Raw genomic sequence first — 15,267 nt, 5'->3', positions numbered from 1 at the left:
AGCAGCAGACGAGACACTCTGTGTACGTTCACACTCATCAACACACATTGACTGATTTCAGAAGATGTCCTGTATTCACTTTGTCATGTTTGTTTTAGGTGTCTCTTTTTTATCCCTCTGGGTATGTGTGGGTCGGTCCGTATCAGGTACGAGAGCAGAATGAATGTATCGAATACACTACGTTTGCATCAGAATACTGAAGTTTCTTTTTGTGCTTTTCATTCACAGGTCGTCCCGGTTCTGACCCACTATGTGAGTGATGATGAGTGGCCTGAAGCTTCATACGGTATCACAACAAGATCTCGTCATGTCTTGTTTTGGCTTTTCAGGTTGTTCAAGTGTCTCTCAAAACAGCTCGACTCAAGCGGCTGACGACTCCAGCACCCCTCACGACCCCGTCACCGCCGGACGAGGAGACAACTGAGAGCCATTCCTGCATCTCTACCACACCGCAAAAAATGATGTTCTTCCTCAGCATTTCTGTCTTGTTTTCCAGTACAAATATCTAAACATTCTTAAATCAAGATACATTTACTAGAGAAAGTGTTTTTGTTTCTGGAAAAATGCATCAAAATTAAGTGAGTTTGTGCTTAAAACAAGAGCAAATATCTGCAAATGGGGTCAGAAAAATAAACTTCATTCAAAGAGAAAGATTATTTTTCTGACCCCAATGGCAGATATTTGCTCTTGTTTTAAGCACAAACCCACAGAATAAACAGCAGAGAACAGAAAAAACCCCCATTATTGCTCAAGTCTGAGGGTGTTTTTCTTCATCAGTTCACCGTATGTCATTTGCTAATTAAATCCTACCAGTGCTGACATGTAGAACACAAACATCATTACCAGACCTCATGTCACATTTTTCTATCTGATATTCATTGTCATTCAGCTCCTGTGAAGATGATCAGAGATTATTGAGATTACTGAGCATTCTTATTTCTCAGCAGGGTTTTTCACACTTGAGCTAGTTAACCTGGGTCATTCTAAACCCTGGGAAAACAGAATGCTGGTGTGCGCGCATAGCATAGAAACCGCTTAAAATTAACTATGAAAATAAGGATAAAGTTGTGTCTGAAAGTTGCAATCAATTTTTTATTGGTTAAAATGAATGGAGAATATGTTTTTAAGTGGCTGCTCGAACCCTCAGGATCAGCGCTTATGGTTTTATAAACAAGGCCCAGTTCTACGCTAGATTTACAGATCGTTTGTAACTGGAAACGAACACCTAAGAGCTTTAGCATGGGTGCTTCTAAATTACAAGTGTGAAACGTTCCTTTACCCTGGGTTAAAGGCAGGTTTAGAATGATGACAATCTGGGGTTAAGTGCAGTGTGAAAATCCCTATTAGTTACGGCTAGATGCTTAGAAACCGACGGCCAATCACGTGCCTCGCATTCACTTGCTTTGGACGGTCGGTCACAGAAACGCTGCACGTTGAATAAACGGTAGTTTCAGCCGGGGGCAAATAAAAAATGGTGACCGAAAGTGCGTTATATAGTTTCATTCTTACATTTATATTCCGAAAAGTCCATTCAAAATAAACTTGATGGCAGTCAGTAAATATATAATACTAGGATGTGTGAGGTTAGAGCCAATAACGTGTGTGGTGTTTGTCCAGTTATTTACAATGACACCTCAAATATGCAAATAAGAACGTTAACTCAGGTTTTGATAATGTACAATGTGAATACCCAGGATTTTAACCCCGGGTAAACTATAATCAGTGCAAAGCAAGATAACCTACAATTCATTTACAAGGTTTAGAATGACCCAGGCCAATGCTGAGCCTGTGTTCAGACATAAACACTGAAATACCCTTGGATTTCATCAAAAATATCTTAATTTGTGTTCCGAAGACAAACAAAGGTCTTACGGGTGGGGAATGACATGAGTGCTTAATGACAGAAATTTCACTTTTGGGTGAACTAATCCTTTAATACTTAATTCACAAACTAAATTTTTCCTAATTTCTTCTATCATACTGTTCCTCTTTTCCTGTTTGTATTTAGTACATTCAATTATTACATGACATAGTGTCCTCAACAGAAAGTTGTTCACATAATAAAACAATCCATTTGGATGTTTTCCTATTATTTTGAGAGTGCTATTAAAATGGGAATGCCCCAACCTTATTCTGTAGTAAATAACCTCTTCTGTCCTTGATTTAGCTATAAATCTTTTTTTTTTTTTTTTTTTTTTTTAAATTTACTTTATTAATTAATCTGTAAATAAATATTACCCCTTTTTAAGTGTTCCACTTTCCTTTGCCATTCTTCTAAATAAGATTCTACTTCAAATAAGATCAGAAGAAATTCTATTTGGCGCGCGCATGACGCGTTTTTGTCGTGCCCGCGGCGGGAAGTCGCTTTTTTGTGCGTCACAGGCGGTTAGGCGTGTGCGCGCGCGCGAGCGAGTGAGGTGAGGGCAGTGGACGCGCGCACGTCAGCGTCTGTGTGTGCGTTTCGCTTCGGTTGATGTCGGTGGTTTTTAGCGGATAAAGAGGGAGTTGAGCGATCGTCGCTCGCTCGAGTGTGTGCGGAGAGTGCGTGCGTGCGGAGCGACGAGCGCGGCGTTTCACAGATCCTGCCACATTAGGTGAGTTTCATCGCGGTTAGCATGAAGCTAAAGCACGCGCGAGCGCTATTGTCTGTCTGCTGCGCGCACGTGCACGTCCAGCTATCTTCACATCACCCCATCAACTATCTATCTATCGTTCTATCTATCTGTCGTTATCTGTCAGTTGTTCTGGCTGTCCATTTAACGTTATTTGTCTGTCTCTTTTTATTCGTTTATCTGTTTCTGTCTATCTATCTTTCTCTCTCTCTCTCTCTCTCTCTCTCTCTCTCTCTCTCTCTCTCTCTCTCTCTGTCAGATTGTTGTGTGAGTAAAGTTCTCATGATCTGCTTTGTTTCTCTATCGTGTGTGTGTTGTAGTGTGTGTGTGTGTGTGTCAGTGTGTGTGTGTGTGTGTGTGAGAGAGAGATGGTGATGGAGAAGCCGAGCCCCCTGCTCGTAGGACGCGAGTTTGTGCGGCAGTACTACACACTCCTGAATAAAGCGCCCGATTACCTGCACAGGTGAGAGTTCAGAGGTCACGGTCACAGCAGATGAGGCGATGCTGGCCATCCCAGAATGATCTGATGGATCGTTGTGTGTTTGTGTTGCGCAGGTTTTACGGCAGGAACTCCTCGTATGTTCACGGCGGGCTGGACGGCAACGGGAAGCCAGAGGAGGCCGTGTTTGGTCAGGCGGTGAGTCTTCATCATCATCATCATCCACTGCTTCATGAAGCTTTAACACTTTTGCCAATCTTTTCATTTGGACCAGTGGTTCAACCCTCTAAGTTGTGAGTAAATCAATCACATGCATATTTGACTATATGTAGGGCTGGACGATATGGCTAAAGAATGATCACAATAACATTTTTCATATCAGTCAATATCGATAATTATCACAAATGTCAAATCTTTATTTCTCTCAAGTTAAAAGGCAGATTTTTGCTCCTGAGTGAAAGTTGTATAAACCAGACCGTTAATCATGGTTTTATGATCAGAACATGATAATCACATGCTGAACTGCAATGAGCTTCTTCCCGGGTTAGTGACATCACAAAACCTAAAATTTACATAAACCCCGCCCCTGAGAACACAGGCTGCTTTAGAGAAGAGTTAGAGTTGTTGTAATAGAGTGTTTTTGACATGCCGTCATTTTACGTCGGACTGCTTCACAAACGAGGGTCAATTCAACACAAAATTTTGCACTTTTTGCGCACTTTTTGTGCCCAAAAACAAAAATAGCAACTTTATTCAACAATTTTTCCTCTTCCCTGTCAGTCTCCTGCGCAGTGAACGCAGTGCTGAGCTTCCGTGTTTACATCCGAACGCCAGCTCGGTAACGCTCGGCTACCGTTTAATTTGGGTTAGTAGTGCAGCAGTATCTTGTTTTACACCCTGTATTCCTGTCGGCAGCGATTCAAACGCTTCGAAATGGTGAATCATTTGCATTTGGTTCAGTTGATTTTGAGCTCAGATCACTGAACGCACAACTATTGATTGACAGCTGACATCACATGAGCTCCTCTGTGTGAAACAGCCAGTGACGGGGCGATCAGGACCTTCATTATTGTTTGCATCATCACTTCTGTTATTTTACTGTGAAGCTGCTTTGAAACAGAAATAAAGCTGACTTGACTATTGTGTGTGTGTGTGTGCAGGAGATCCATAAGAAGGTGATGTCACTGCAGTTCAGCGAGTGCCACACTAAGATCCGGCATGTGGATGCTCACGCCACCCTCGGGGACGGGGTGGTGGTGCAGGTGATGGGCGAGCTGTCCAACAGTGGCCGGCCCATGAGGAGGTTCATGCAGACGTTTGTTCTCGCTCCTGAGGTCAGTCTGAGCGTGTGTGTGTGCAGCACATTGAGATGATATGGTTTCTGGTGTGTGTGTGATGATATTGTGCCTGTTGAATGCTTCTCTGATGTGTGTGTGTGCGCTGCAGGGCTCTGCTGTCAATAAGTTCTACGTGCACAATGACATCTTCCGCTATGAAGAGGAGGTGTTCGGAGACTCTGAGGCTGAACTGGGAGGTAAAACTACACAACTACAAAACCACACAACATTGGACCCCATTGACTTACATTATATGGACAAAAAACCACTTCAGACATCACCAAAATTTAATCTTCTTTTATGTTCCAGAGTCATTCATGTTTGAACCACATGAGAGCAAGTAAATGATCCCGTTTGGATGAACAATCACTTTAATTCTCCAGTGACTAAAACGATACATTTGATCTATTCATCAGTTCAAAATGAAATTACTAACAATGTGATGTCGATGCAACATGTAAAAATCAATATTTTAATATGTATTTTAGTGCTGTCAGACGATTAGTGTTCATATTTTGTGAGTTAATAAAAAATGTAACGGTTTGTGTGTAAAATGGGCCCATAATACCGTATCGCGGCATGATTTGAGGTAACGTCAAATATTGCATCTCTGGCTGGAAGAATCAGTCTCAGATCAAATTGTGCTGAGACTTCTGATTCACACACCCCGCCTGTGTTTCAGTCGCAGCAGCAGTGAACGTGGCTTTAGGCTCAGGAAGATGATTTGCAGAAGTCTGGCCGTTTCTCTGTTTCTGAATGATTGTCTTGTGTCGGTGAAACACGACACAGAAGCTTGAAGTGTGTGTTGTGTGTCTGTGAGCAGAGTCTGAAGAGGAAGAGGTGGAGGAGGAGGAGCAGGTGGAGACTCATGCCTCGCCTGAACCGGCTCAGGACCGTCCCAGCAGCACCACCTACTATGAGCCGCCGTCCACTGTCAGGTAACAACATGCACCTGAGATCACCTCATACCTCTTTGTGCTGCTGCTTTAATTACTTTTTTTCAATGTTCTGGTTCAGTAATGGAGTCGAGGAGCAGCAGCAGGAGGAGGCGGTCCCTGAGGCGGAGCCAGAGTCCCAGCCGGAGGCGCTGGCCAATCAGGAGACAGAGGCGGAGCTTAACCCAGAGGCAGAGCTGCAGGTGGCTGAGGCAGAGCCTGAGGAGGAGAAACTGGCAGAGGAGGAGAGAAGCTCCACCCCTGTCCCCGCCCTGACTCCGCCCCCTCACACCCCAGAGCCGCCCAAGGTACCGGAGGCTGTCGGTGCAAATCAGTGTGTTGGTGTGGAGCAGTGTGTTGACTGCGTGTGATGTCATCTGCAGGCGTTCTCATGGGCTCTGGTGACCAGTAAGAATCTTCCTCCGGCCGGCGCTGGGATCTCTCCACACATGCTGAAAGCGCCGAGTGTTCAGGTAGAGCACTTCCTGCTCCAGTTACGCCTCCAGTGATCCTTCTGTCGTCATTTATTTGTGTATTATTTTTTTTATTTTTTTTGTCCATATAGTGTAAGTCAGTGCGCTTCAATGTTGTTTGGTTCTAAGATTCTTCAGAATATCTTCTTTTGTGTTTCACAGAAGAGGGAAAGTCATACAGGTTTGGAGGAAATGATGACAGAACGATCGTTTCTCAGTGAACGATGTTGTTTTTTTCCTTAGTTAAATATTAAGTTTAAGTATTCAGAATCAATGATGCAAACCTCATCAAATATGAGACCGTTTCAGCTGTAAAGCAGCTCAGAAAAGACTGTTTACCCAGAAACATTCAGTGTAATGTGAAGCTGTGTGTCTCTGTCTCAGCCACGGGTGGAGGTCAAACAGGACGGTCAGTCCCTACCCAGAGATCAGCGGCGGGAGAGACCGGGCTTTACTCAACGAGGACCCAGAGCAGGTGACGCGCACACACACACACCCTCCCTCGCGCACTCACTCTCTGCCTCGCGCGCGCACACACACACACTTACTTCCTCGCTTCCTCCCTCGCTCGCTTCCTCCCTTGTGAGCTCCCTCGCTTCCCCGCTCGCTTCCCCGCTCGCTTCCCCGCACGCTTCCCCGCACGCTTCCTCCCTCACTCGCTTCCTTGCTCATGTGCACACACACACACACATTTCCTCTCTCGCACAATCACTCTCTTCCTCCCTTGCTCACTCACTTCCTCGTGCACACAAACAAACACACACACACATTTCCTCCCTTGTACAATCACTCGCTTACTCGTTTACACACACACACACATACACACACTCGAACGAACACACACTCACACACACTATTAAAAACAGGTTGATTGTGTGAATGGTGTCCTGTCATGTGACTGACGTTGTTGTTTGTCAGATGGAAGCGGCTCGGAAGCTCCGGGTGGGAAACAGTACATCAGTTTTAAGGGTGAGTTTCCTGTCATGTGACTCATTGACTCAACTAAACACTCAATCATCATTCATGAGTGAAGATGTTTCCTTCATAACACAAATATGTAGGTCAGGATTCACCAACCACCGCGAGATACAACCCGTGGTACAACACTGATTTACTGTGTGTGTGTGTGTGTGTGTGTGTGTGTGTGTGTGTGTGTGTGTAGGTCGCGGTGACTCTGATGCCGGTGATGCGGAGGGCCGCAGGTCTGTTCGTTATCCAGACAGTCATCAGCTGTTCGTCGGAAATCTTCCTCATGACATCGACGAGGGTGAACTGAAGGACTTCTTCATGAGTGAGACTCTTTGACCTTTGACCCTGCTGATGATGATGCTCTGAGTGTTTGTCTGTTGTTTCAATCCGCTTTGTTTCGTTCAGCGTTTGGGAACGTGGTGGAGATGAGGATCAACACCAAAGGTGTCGGAGGGAAACTGCCCAACTTCGGATTTGTGGTGTTCGATGACTCTGAGCCGGTGCAGAGGATTCTGGGAGCAAAGGTTTGTGTTGTTACAGCTCATTTTCAGGGTCTGAATGTGGGATTAACTTGATCCTGTGGTGATTATGATGCTTCGTTACACTTTCACCATCTTTTCTTGTCTTGTGAAAGTGTTATTCGGGAATGATTCGTGTAGTTGAAAAACATGATTAATGTCTCCTCGACTTGTACATGTGTTACATTACATCAAACATTGTGAATCTGTTTGTTTTTTAAGCTTGTTTGCACACAGGAAGTCACAGTCTCACTCTCTCTCTCGCTCTCTCTCCTGCAGCCCATCATGTTCCGCGGTGAAGTTCGGCTGAATGTGGAGGAGAAGAAGACCAGAGCGGCCCGGGAGCGGGAGACCAGAGGAGCGTCTGATGGCCGGCGCGGGCCCCGGGGCCCCATGGGGAACGGACGCGGGCCGCCGGCGGCAAGGGGAGGAATGGGTGCGGGACGAGGAGAAAACCGCTTCACGGGCCCACGGCGCTGAGGACGAACGTCCCGCCGAACGCACGACAAACCAGTCTCTGTTTGCTTTTGGTTTTGGTTTTTCTCTCCGTGTCTCTCTGGCTTTTGGACTGTGACCGGCCGTCAAAGACTCCGAACTCACGCCCGCGCCGATCAGGAGCGTCATCTGCGCTTTTCCTTTGTATTATTCTTGTCACGATTTTGCAAAGAAGATGAATGGGACCTTTTTTCCTATAGAACAGTTGAATGTCACGAAGGGGTTTCCTCATGGAACTGATTTCTGCACATTTTATAATGGACGAACATCAGCGCTTCATAAATCAGTGCTCAGTGTACAATTATTTATTTTCCTAGTAAATAAAACAGTGGTGGTGCCTTAACTCGATTCTCTCCCGTCTGTCCATCTGTCTGAAGCACGAGCAGCTGTTTTACAGGTACCGGTTCTGGACGGTCCAGATGTTTGATGTGAGGCTGAAGCTGGACCGTTCCTCGCTCCACGAGCTCATGTTTCTTCTGTTTTCTAAACGTCTTTGCATGGCTGATTGTGGGACGTGCTGCTCTTTTCATACAGCGTTTCTCACCACACTGTCCACCTGTGTTCAGTTCTGGGTTCAGATTGGACTTCAGCAGGTTTTTGTTTGAATGTGTTTTCAACTTTCAATAAACTACTGAAATCTGCAGCAATGTCATTGAATTTATTTGAGTTTTTCACTATTTCTGGTTTCACCCCAATGATGATGCTCAAATAAAACACACCTGCTTCTGTCACTAGGTGGCGATATTTTCCAAAAACAAACTTGCTGTTAGCATAGATGTGTATTTGTTGTAGAATCCGCATTCAACCGCTCTAGACGAGTCCACCATCTTGGAACGTTTAACATGACGCTGTTTTTTACTCACTATTTAACTTCTTCAAAAATGCCACAGCACTGTGCTGTAAAAGCCACCAAGCTGTAAATCCCAGAGGAAATGCGATAACCTAATGTCTATTGCAGATATAGATCTTCGTACATGTGAATAACTAGGTTTTTAGACGCTGTCATCTTTCGAGTGTCGGACCGGATTTGACCGTTCCAATATGGCGAACAGCTTACTTACAGACATTAATAACATTTTGACATGATTATTCAGTATTAACAAGGTCACTTTCCTGATAAAAAGAGAATTTGTCAGAAGATCCTCAAAATAAATAAATATATATATATATATATATATATATATATATATATTCTGCCCTCTGCAAAGTGACTATAAATCGAGGATCACGTATAAATAATTAGTGTATATGTAGTAAATAAACAAAAATAGGTAATAGTAATATTAAAAATAATGACAAATACAATAGGCTACCATTTATGCTAACATAATTACAATTTCTGAATTCATTATTATCATTCGATATTTCATGGATCTTAGATATTGTGTGCGATGTTCACAAGCGTCGTGTTTGTCAAAATAAACGAGTCTTTTATTTACAAATTTGACGCGTTTCTGACGTTTGATTGACAGCTCTCTCTGCGCACGCGTCGGTTTCTATGGAGACGGCGTTATTTACGTGCTGCGCGAACCAGTGGCGGCGATCATATAAAAGATCATCAGATCATATTTCATCTACATAATTCGAGCGCAATTGCTGTTTATAAGGAGCTGAAGCTTCGGTGAGTCACTTGAGCGAGTCGACTCTCATATTGTGTGTTTACTGGTGCGTGTTTACTGATGATCGCATGTGTTGTGTGTGTTTGTCGTGCAGTGTGATGTATAAATACGAGACTCTGGGCTGTTTGGGCTCCGGCAGTTACGGGACAGTGCTGAAGTGTCGCCACCAGGACACCGGCCGAACCGTCGCCATCAAGAAGCTGCTGGAGGAAGATGAGAACGGGAGGAAGATCGTGCAGAGAGAAATCAAACTGCTGAAGGTCAGTGACCGGTCCTTCATTCACTCATATCAACTATTAGCATCAATATATCATTTTCTCATGAAGAATTTAAAAGATTTCATCTGAAGAAGACATTTTGACAACATGACTGCACTCTAGATACATGCAGCAGTTTTATGTAGGGTTAAATATGCAGATCTAAATTATATGAATTATCAAAAGATGGTGAAAAAAAGCAGATCATTCTTCTGTGAGTGAATTACATCCCATGAATGTTGCTATAGACAGCTTTATTTCTACAGCGCTTTATACAGTACAGATCGTTTCAAAGCTGCTTCACAGTAATAAACACATAAATATGACTATAAACAAAGATTCTAATTCTTGTAATAATTTTGAGATGATAGTATGCTGATTTAGTTATTGCTTTTACATGACTCCAGAATCACACCAAGATTCCTGACTTGATTTTTTGTTTTTAGACCCCTAGCATCAAGGTATGTGTTCACCTTGAGAACTTCATCTTTGTTTCCAAATGCAATGACTTTAGTTTTGTCTTTGTTTAACTGAAGAAAGTTTTGGCACATCCAACTGTTAATTTCATCAGTGCATTGGCACAGGGAGTCGACGGGGCTGCAGTCGTTAGGTGATAGGGCTAGGTAAATCTGGGTGTCGTCTACATAGCTGTGATATTAGGCAATTTGTTTTTTTCTCATTATTTGGCTCAGCGGCAGCATATATAAGTTGAACAGAAGCGGTGCAAGAATTGAGCCTTGAGGGACTCCGCATGTCATGGATGTCCACTCAGACTTATGGTCACCCCGATATTCACATAATAACCTAGAGGTTTAAGTATGACCTGAACCACCCCAGAAAGCCCGACCCAATTTTCCAGCCTGTCAAGAAGTATTCTGTGATTGACAGTGTCAAATTCAGTTCAATAACAGTGTCAGTGTTGCAAAGTTCATCAATTATGAATCAAATTCCATTCAGTTCAGTTTGATTTAATTCAGTTCAATTACAGTGTCAATGCTGCAAAGTTCATCAATTATGAATCAAATTCCATTCATTTCAGTTTTATTCAATTCAGTTTAATAGTGTCAATGTTGCAAAATTCATCAATTATGAATCAAATTCCATACAGTTCAGTTTGATTCAATTCAGTTCAATTACAGTGTCAGTGTTGTAAAATTAATTAATCAATTATGACACAAATTCAATTTGGTTAAATTCGATTCAGTTGAGTTTAATAACTGTCAATTTTGCAAAATTCATCAATTATGAATCAAATTCCATTCAGTTCAGTTTGATTTAGTTCAGTTCAATAACAGTGTCAATTGTTAAAAAATTTGTCAATTATGAAACCAGTTCAATTCGTCCATAAAGCAGCTAATTAAAAGCAGCTAATTCTTGTGTGATCAGGTCAGGTTGGATAATTTCTCTTGGTTTGATTTGATTTTGCTCGCGTCACTTGTGTCAAAGAGGGCCAAATTATCGTTCTCACTGTTCGATTGTTCTGATGAAGTGACCGGTCAGCTGACCAGTATTGTTTTTATGTGATCTTGACGAGTGTTTGTGTGTTTTGGCAGAAACTGAGGCATGAGAATCTGGTGAACCTGCTGGAGGCATTTAAGCGGAGACGTCGCTGGTATTTGGTGTTCGAGTTTGTGGAGCGGACGGTTCTGGATGAGCTTGAGCAGTTTCCATCCGGACTGGATCCGCACCGAGTCCGAAAGTACCTCTACCAGATCCTGAGGGCTGTTTGCTTCTGCCACCAGTACAACGTGAGCGTCCGTGTGAACACGCTGCTCTCTCTGCTCTGTGCCGCGCGCTTCTCTCGCTGATCCTGTGTCTGTCCGTCAGATCATTCACAGGGACATTAAACCGGAGAACGTTCTGGTCTCTCAGCTCGGTGTGGTCAAGCTCTGTGACTTTGGCTTCGCCCGGACGGTGTCGGCTGCTCCTGGAGAGGTTTACACCGATTACGTGGCAACGCGCTGGTATCGAGCGCCAGAGCTGCTGGTGGGAGACACCAGATACGGGAAGTGAGTGTCCAACAGAAGTCCTGTTTGATTCCACATTATACTGGAGACTTTGAATGCTTGAGTCTGATTGGTTGACAGATGAAAGCATTAGGGTTAGAGTTTGATGACGCTGTTACCGTTCCACATGTCGTTATGATGTTTCTGTTTGATTCAAAGATATGTGTGTGTGTGTGTGTGTGTGTGTGTGTGTGTTCAGGGCGGTGGACGTGTGGGCCATCGGGTGTCTGTTCTTCGAGATGTTGACCGGTGCACCTCTGTTCCCAGGCGACTCTGACATTGACCAGCTCCATCTCCTCATCAGTTGTTTTGGTCAGTTCTGATGCTCCTCCTCAGTGTTTCTCAGTTGTTAAGGCTACATTACTCTAAATATGAAAGTAAAACCGCCAGTAGATGGCAGAAAGTCACTGTCTTAATAAGTGAGTCATTGAATCATTCATTCAACCGATTCATTCAAACAGTTGATTCATTCAGGAATGAAGCAGGTGACCATCTTTATGGATGAGTCACTGAATCAATGACTCACTTGATTCATTAAAAACCTTGGATTCATTCAGTAATGAAGCACCGATGTGTGTTTCTCAGAGACGCACAACACTTCCTTTGATTGAATGGTTTTCATTGGCAAAATTGAGCAAAAACAGACAATATTGTGTCTAAAGTGTAACTCAATATTAACTTATTGTTTTTGAACTGTTGTATAAAGTCAATATCACATTTGTAATCGTGTAGATATTCAGGGAAAACGGCACTCTTGCTCATGTGATATTGCTAAACCATCATATGATATAAATAAAACCCATACGGGGCATTTTTTGCCCTCATGTCTTGAATTTTAGAGGCATTTTAACTTTTTCCTAATATTATCACGCAGTCAGTCGCAGCTCTGCATCATGTTCGTAACTAAACGTGTGTTAAAAGTGTTAATAATTTGAATGCATTATTTTTAATCTGTAGAGTAATTTTGCTTCTCCAGTAAATGTCTCTTGAAGAATGTTTAGATATTTGTGCTGGAAAACAAGACAGAAACACTGAGGAAGAACATGATGTTTCGCAGTGGTTTGTGTTTGGGCAACGGCTCTGTTCTTCTGCTCTTCTTCACTCTCCGTCACTGCAGGTGTTTAGATTAAATCTGTTAGTCAGATGGAGTTTTAGAGATCTCTTTTTGTCATATTGTGATTGGTCTTCTCACAGGTCACCTGACCCCTCGTCACCGTGAGGTCTTCTACAGGAACCCAGTGTTCATGGGAGCGTCTCTTCCAGACCCGGCCGAGAGAAACCCGCTGGAGAGCCGCTCACCTAAACTGTCCGGATTCACTCTGGATCTCGCTCAGGTGAGTGTGTGTGAGTGTGTGTGTGTGTGTGTGTGAGTGTGAGTGTGTGTGTTTGAGTGTGAGTGTGTGTGTGAGAGTGTGTGCTTCATGTCTGACTGACGCTGTGTTTCTCCTGTTGGCAGAAATGTCTGCAGATGGATCCGGACAGACGGTGTCAGTGTGCCGAGCTGCTGCTGCATCCGTTCTTCACCAGAGACCGTTTCCACCTGCGGTGAGCTCCGTCTTTTCTCACACACATCCTCTGACCGTACAGTAGAATAGTTTTCTGACGCTCCAGCTACAGCTCTGTGATTTTATTTGCAGATTCAGACGGGACTAACATTACAGATCGTCATGTGATGTGGTTGCGTGCATTACGCTTCATTTAGTGAATTGTTTTGGATATAATTTTAATTTATTATAAAAACCTAATTTAATACAGAAGATCAGACTGCGAACGCTCTGGGAAACATTCGCTTCTCGACCGTCCTCCGGGGAATCGAGTCCTGTCTGAATACAGCTCGACTGATATTCACACTAAATATAACCCTCGCAGAAACCTCTTCAGATAAACAGCAGTGTGTTTATTAACGCATTTCCCACTGCTGGTCCACAGCTTTCAGCAAGAACTGGTCAGCAAGACCCACAAGGACCTGAAGGAAAACAGCAGAGGCACTAAAAGCTGCAGGAGAGAGAAGGAGAAGCTGGACATCATGAGATCGGCTCCTAACGACGGCGTACAGGTGAGAAACAGCCAATCAAATGCTTCCCTGCGATGACATCAGCACTGCAGAGTGACAGCCAATCACAGTGCTCAGATCTCTCCACACATTCCCTCTCTGTTCTCAGTTGCTCTTCATGTTTCATGTTTTCACTTTTTTGTGTTTTGTGTGTGTGTGTGTGTGTTGTGTGTCAGGACTCAAACCTCCGGCTCGGTGAGTTCAGGCCGTCTGATGGTGAGGACAGTGACATCACAGCCAAGCTCCGCCCAGAGGACACTGAGCCAATCAGTGAGACTGTAGATCCTCTACTCAGGTGTCACCCTGCCGCAGGAATCCCACCCATATCCAACGACTCCTTGTCCGTCATCAACCTCAGGTCACACTCCCTTCATGCACTGCTGTTACAATGAACTAACACTTCAGAGAGACGAGTGTCACATGAGTTTCATCTGGAGACGATATAAATCATCAACCGGATCAGATTTGATATTAGTATATAGATCTGATATTAATTTATTTGGCTTTATGTCAATATATGAATGCGGCTGAAGTTGGATTTATAAAGTCAGAAAAGTTCAGCTGAAGTTAGTGATTGGGTTTGAGCTGATATTGAGGATTATGAATCTGTAAAGTTTTGGTGTCAAATATAATTACTATGAGCTGATGTCAATCACATGATTAAAATGATTTGTTTGTTGTGTTTGTTTAAAGGTCATTTGATAAGTCAAAGAAGCCCGTGAGCGTGTTCAAACGTCAGAATCTCTCAGTTCAGCGCAGCGCTGCAGGGCCTGCTGGGAAGAAGATGGCAGGACTGCGTTTTCCTGAGCTCAGAAACACCCTGCTGCCAGAACTGAGAGCTGACGGTGAGATCCTCACTAAATCACCACATCATGTTTGTGTTTAACCTCTGGTTCTGTTCATTTGGGTCATAAATACCGTGAATGTGACTTTTTTTAATGAAATGAATGAACTATATATTTTATATGCGTTACAGTTTTTGTCTGTTTTCTCACAGCAAGACAAAGAGGAAATAAAGAGCAGAAAAACAACAGAATCCCATCCATAACAGCACATGACCTGCACTCAGACACCAGCACATAAACACACTCATCTTCATCATCATCATCCTCTCCTCTCTCATCATTTCATCATCAGATAAACCATATTATTTTATTCTGCTGGTTTATTTTGGACTCGTGCTGCAGACGTGAAGATCAGTCATGAAGCTCCACAACACCTTTAGAAATCTAGAGAACTTTGTCTTCAATAAACATTCTGAACTCTTCATCTCCTGATCTTCATTGTGTTTATGGTTTCTGTACTGCTCGAGGTTCCTCAGCACAGGAACTAAAGCTGTCTGTGTCAAGTTTATTCGTATAGTGCTTCACGTTACACGTGATGTAGGGCTAGCTCATATGATGGGATATGACGGGACGCTGATATGAGTGATCCTACTATTTAGATCTAGCTGTGTAATTGAGAGTATCTGCCACAGCGACTCAGACTTCTGAGCATTCAAATATCGTTAAAGTCTCAAAGAAATGGAAGTTGAGAAAATCTTGTCAAAACATT

The 15,267-nt window shown here is 43.4% G+C and overlaps 2 protein-coding genes across 5 annotated transcripts; both read left to right on the top strand.

Annotated features, from left to right (window-relative positions):
• The first annotated feature begins 2,368 nt into the window (after positions 1-2,368).
• Positions 2,369-8,419, top strand: g3bp2b (G3BP stress granule assembly factor 2b). 4 transcript variants are annotated; one of them, XM_051879257.1, is made up of 13 exons: positions 2,369-2,594; positions 2,953-3,075; positions 3,168-3,249; positions 4,212-4,385; positions 4,498-4,585; positions 5,212-5,326; positions 5,406-5,631; positions 5,707-5,796; positions 6,181-6,271; positions 6,715-6,765; positions 6,959-7,087; positions 7,171-7,289; positions 7,563-8,419. In XM_051879257.1, the coding sequence occupies exons 2-13, from the start codon at positions 2,981-2,983 to the stop codon at positions 7,761-7,763; spliced, it is 1,461 nt and encodes a 486-aa protein (XP_051735217.1). In that variant the 5' UTR covers positions 2,369-2,594; positions 2,953-2,980; the 3' UTR covers positions 7,764-8,419. The 4 variants fall into 4 exon arrangements, with proteins under 4 accessions (XP_051735217.1, XP_051735218.1, XP_051735219.1 ...); XM_051879258.1 differs by having other exon boundaries at positions 2,378-2,594; positions 2,941-3,075; XM_051879259.1 differs by having other exon boundaries at positions 2,378-2,594; positions 2,937-3,075.
• Positions 8,420-9,269: 850 nt separating this feature from the next.
• Positions 9,270-14,980, top strand: LOC127504528 (cyclin-dependent kinase-like 2). Its single transcript, XM_051879260.1, has 11 exons — positions 9,270-9,399; positions 9,492-9,657; positions 11,208-11,402; positions 11,482-11,663; positions 11,860-11,972; positions 12,855-12,994; positions 13,117-13,205; positions 13,590-13,716; positions 13,890-14,071; positions 14,407-14,558; positions 14,711-14,980. The coding sequence occupies exons 2-11, from the start codon at positions 9,496-9,498 to the stop codon at positions 14,794-14,796; spliced, it is 1,428 nt and encodes a 475-aa protein (XP_051735220.1). The 5' UTR covers positions 9,270-9,399; positions 9,492-9,495; the 3' UTR covers positions 14,797-14,980.
• Positions 14,981-15,267: the final 287 nt, after the last annotated feature.

The sequence above is a fragment of the Ctenopharyngodon idella genome, chromosome 22 (assembly GCF_019924925.1).
Source record: "Ctenopharyngodon idella isolate HZGC_01 chromosome 22, HZGC01, whole genome shotgun sequence".
NCBI classification, from domain to species: Eukaryota; Metazoa; Chordata; class Actinopteri; order Cypriniformes; family Xenocyprididae; genus Ctenopharyngodon; species Ctenopharyngodon idella.
The sequence above is the reverse complement of the archived record's forward strand: the minus strand, read 5'-3'. Positions and strand labels throughout refer to the sequence as shown.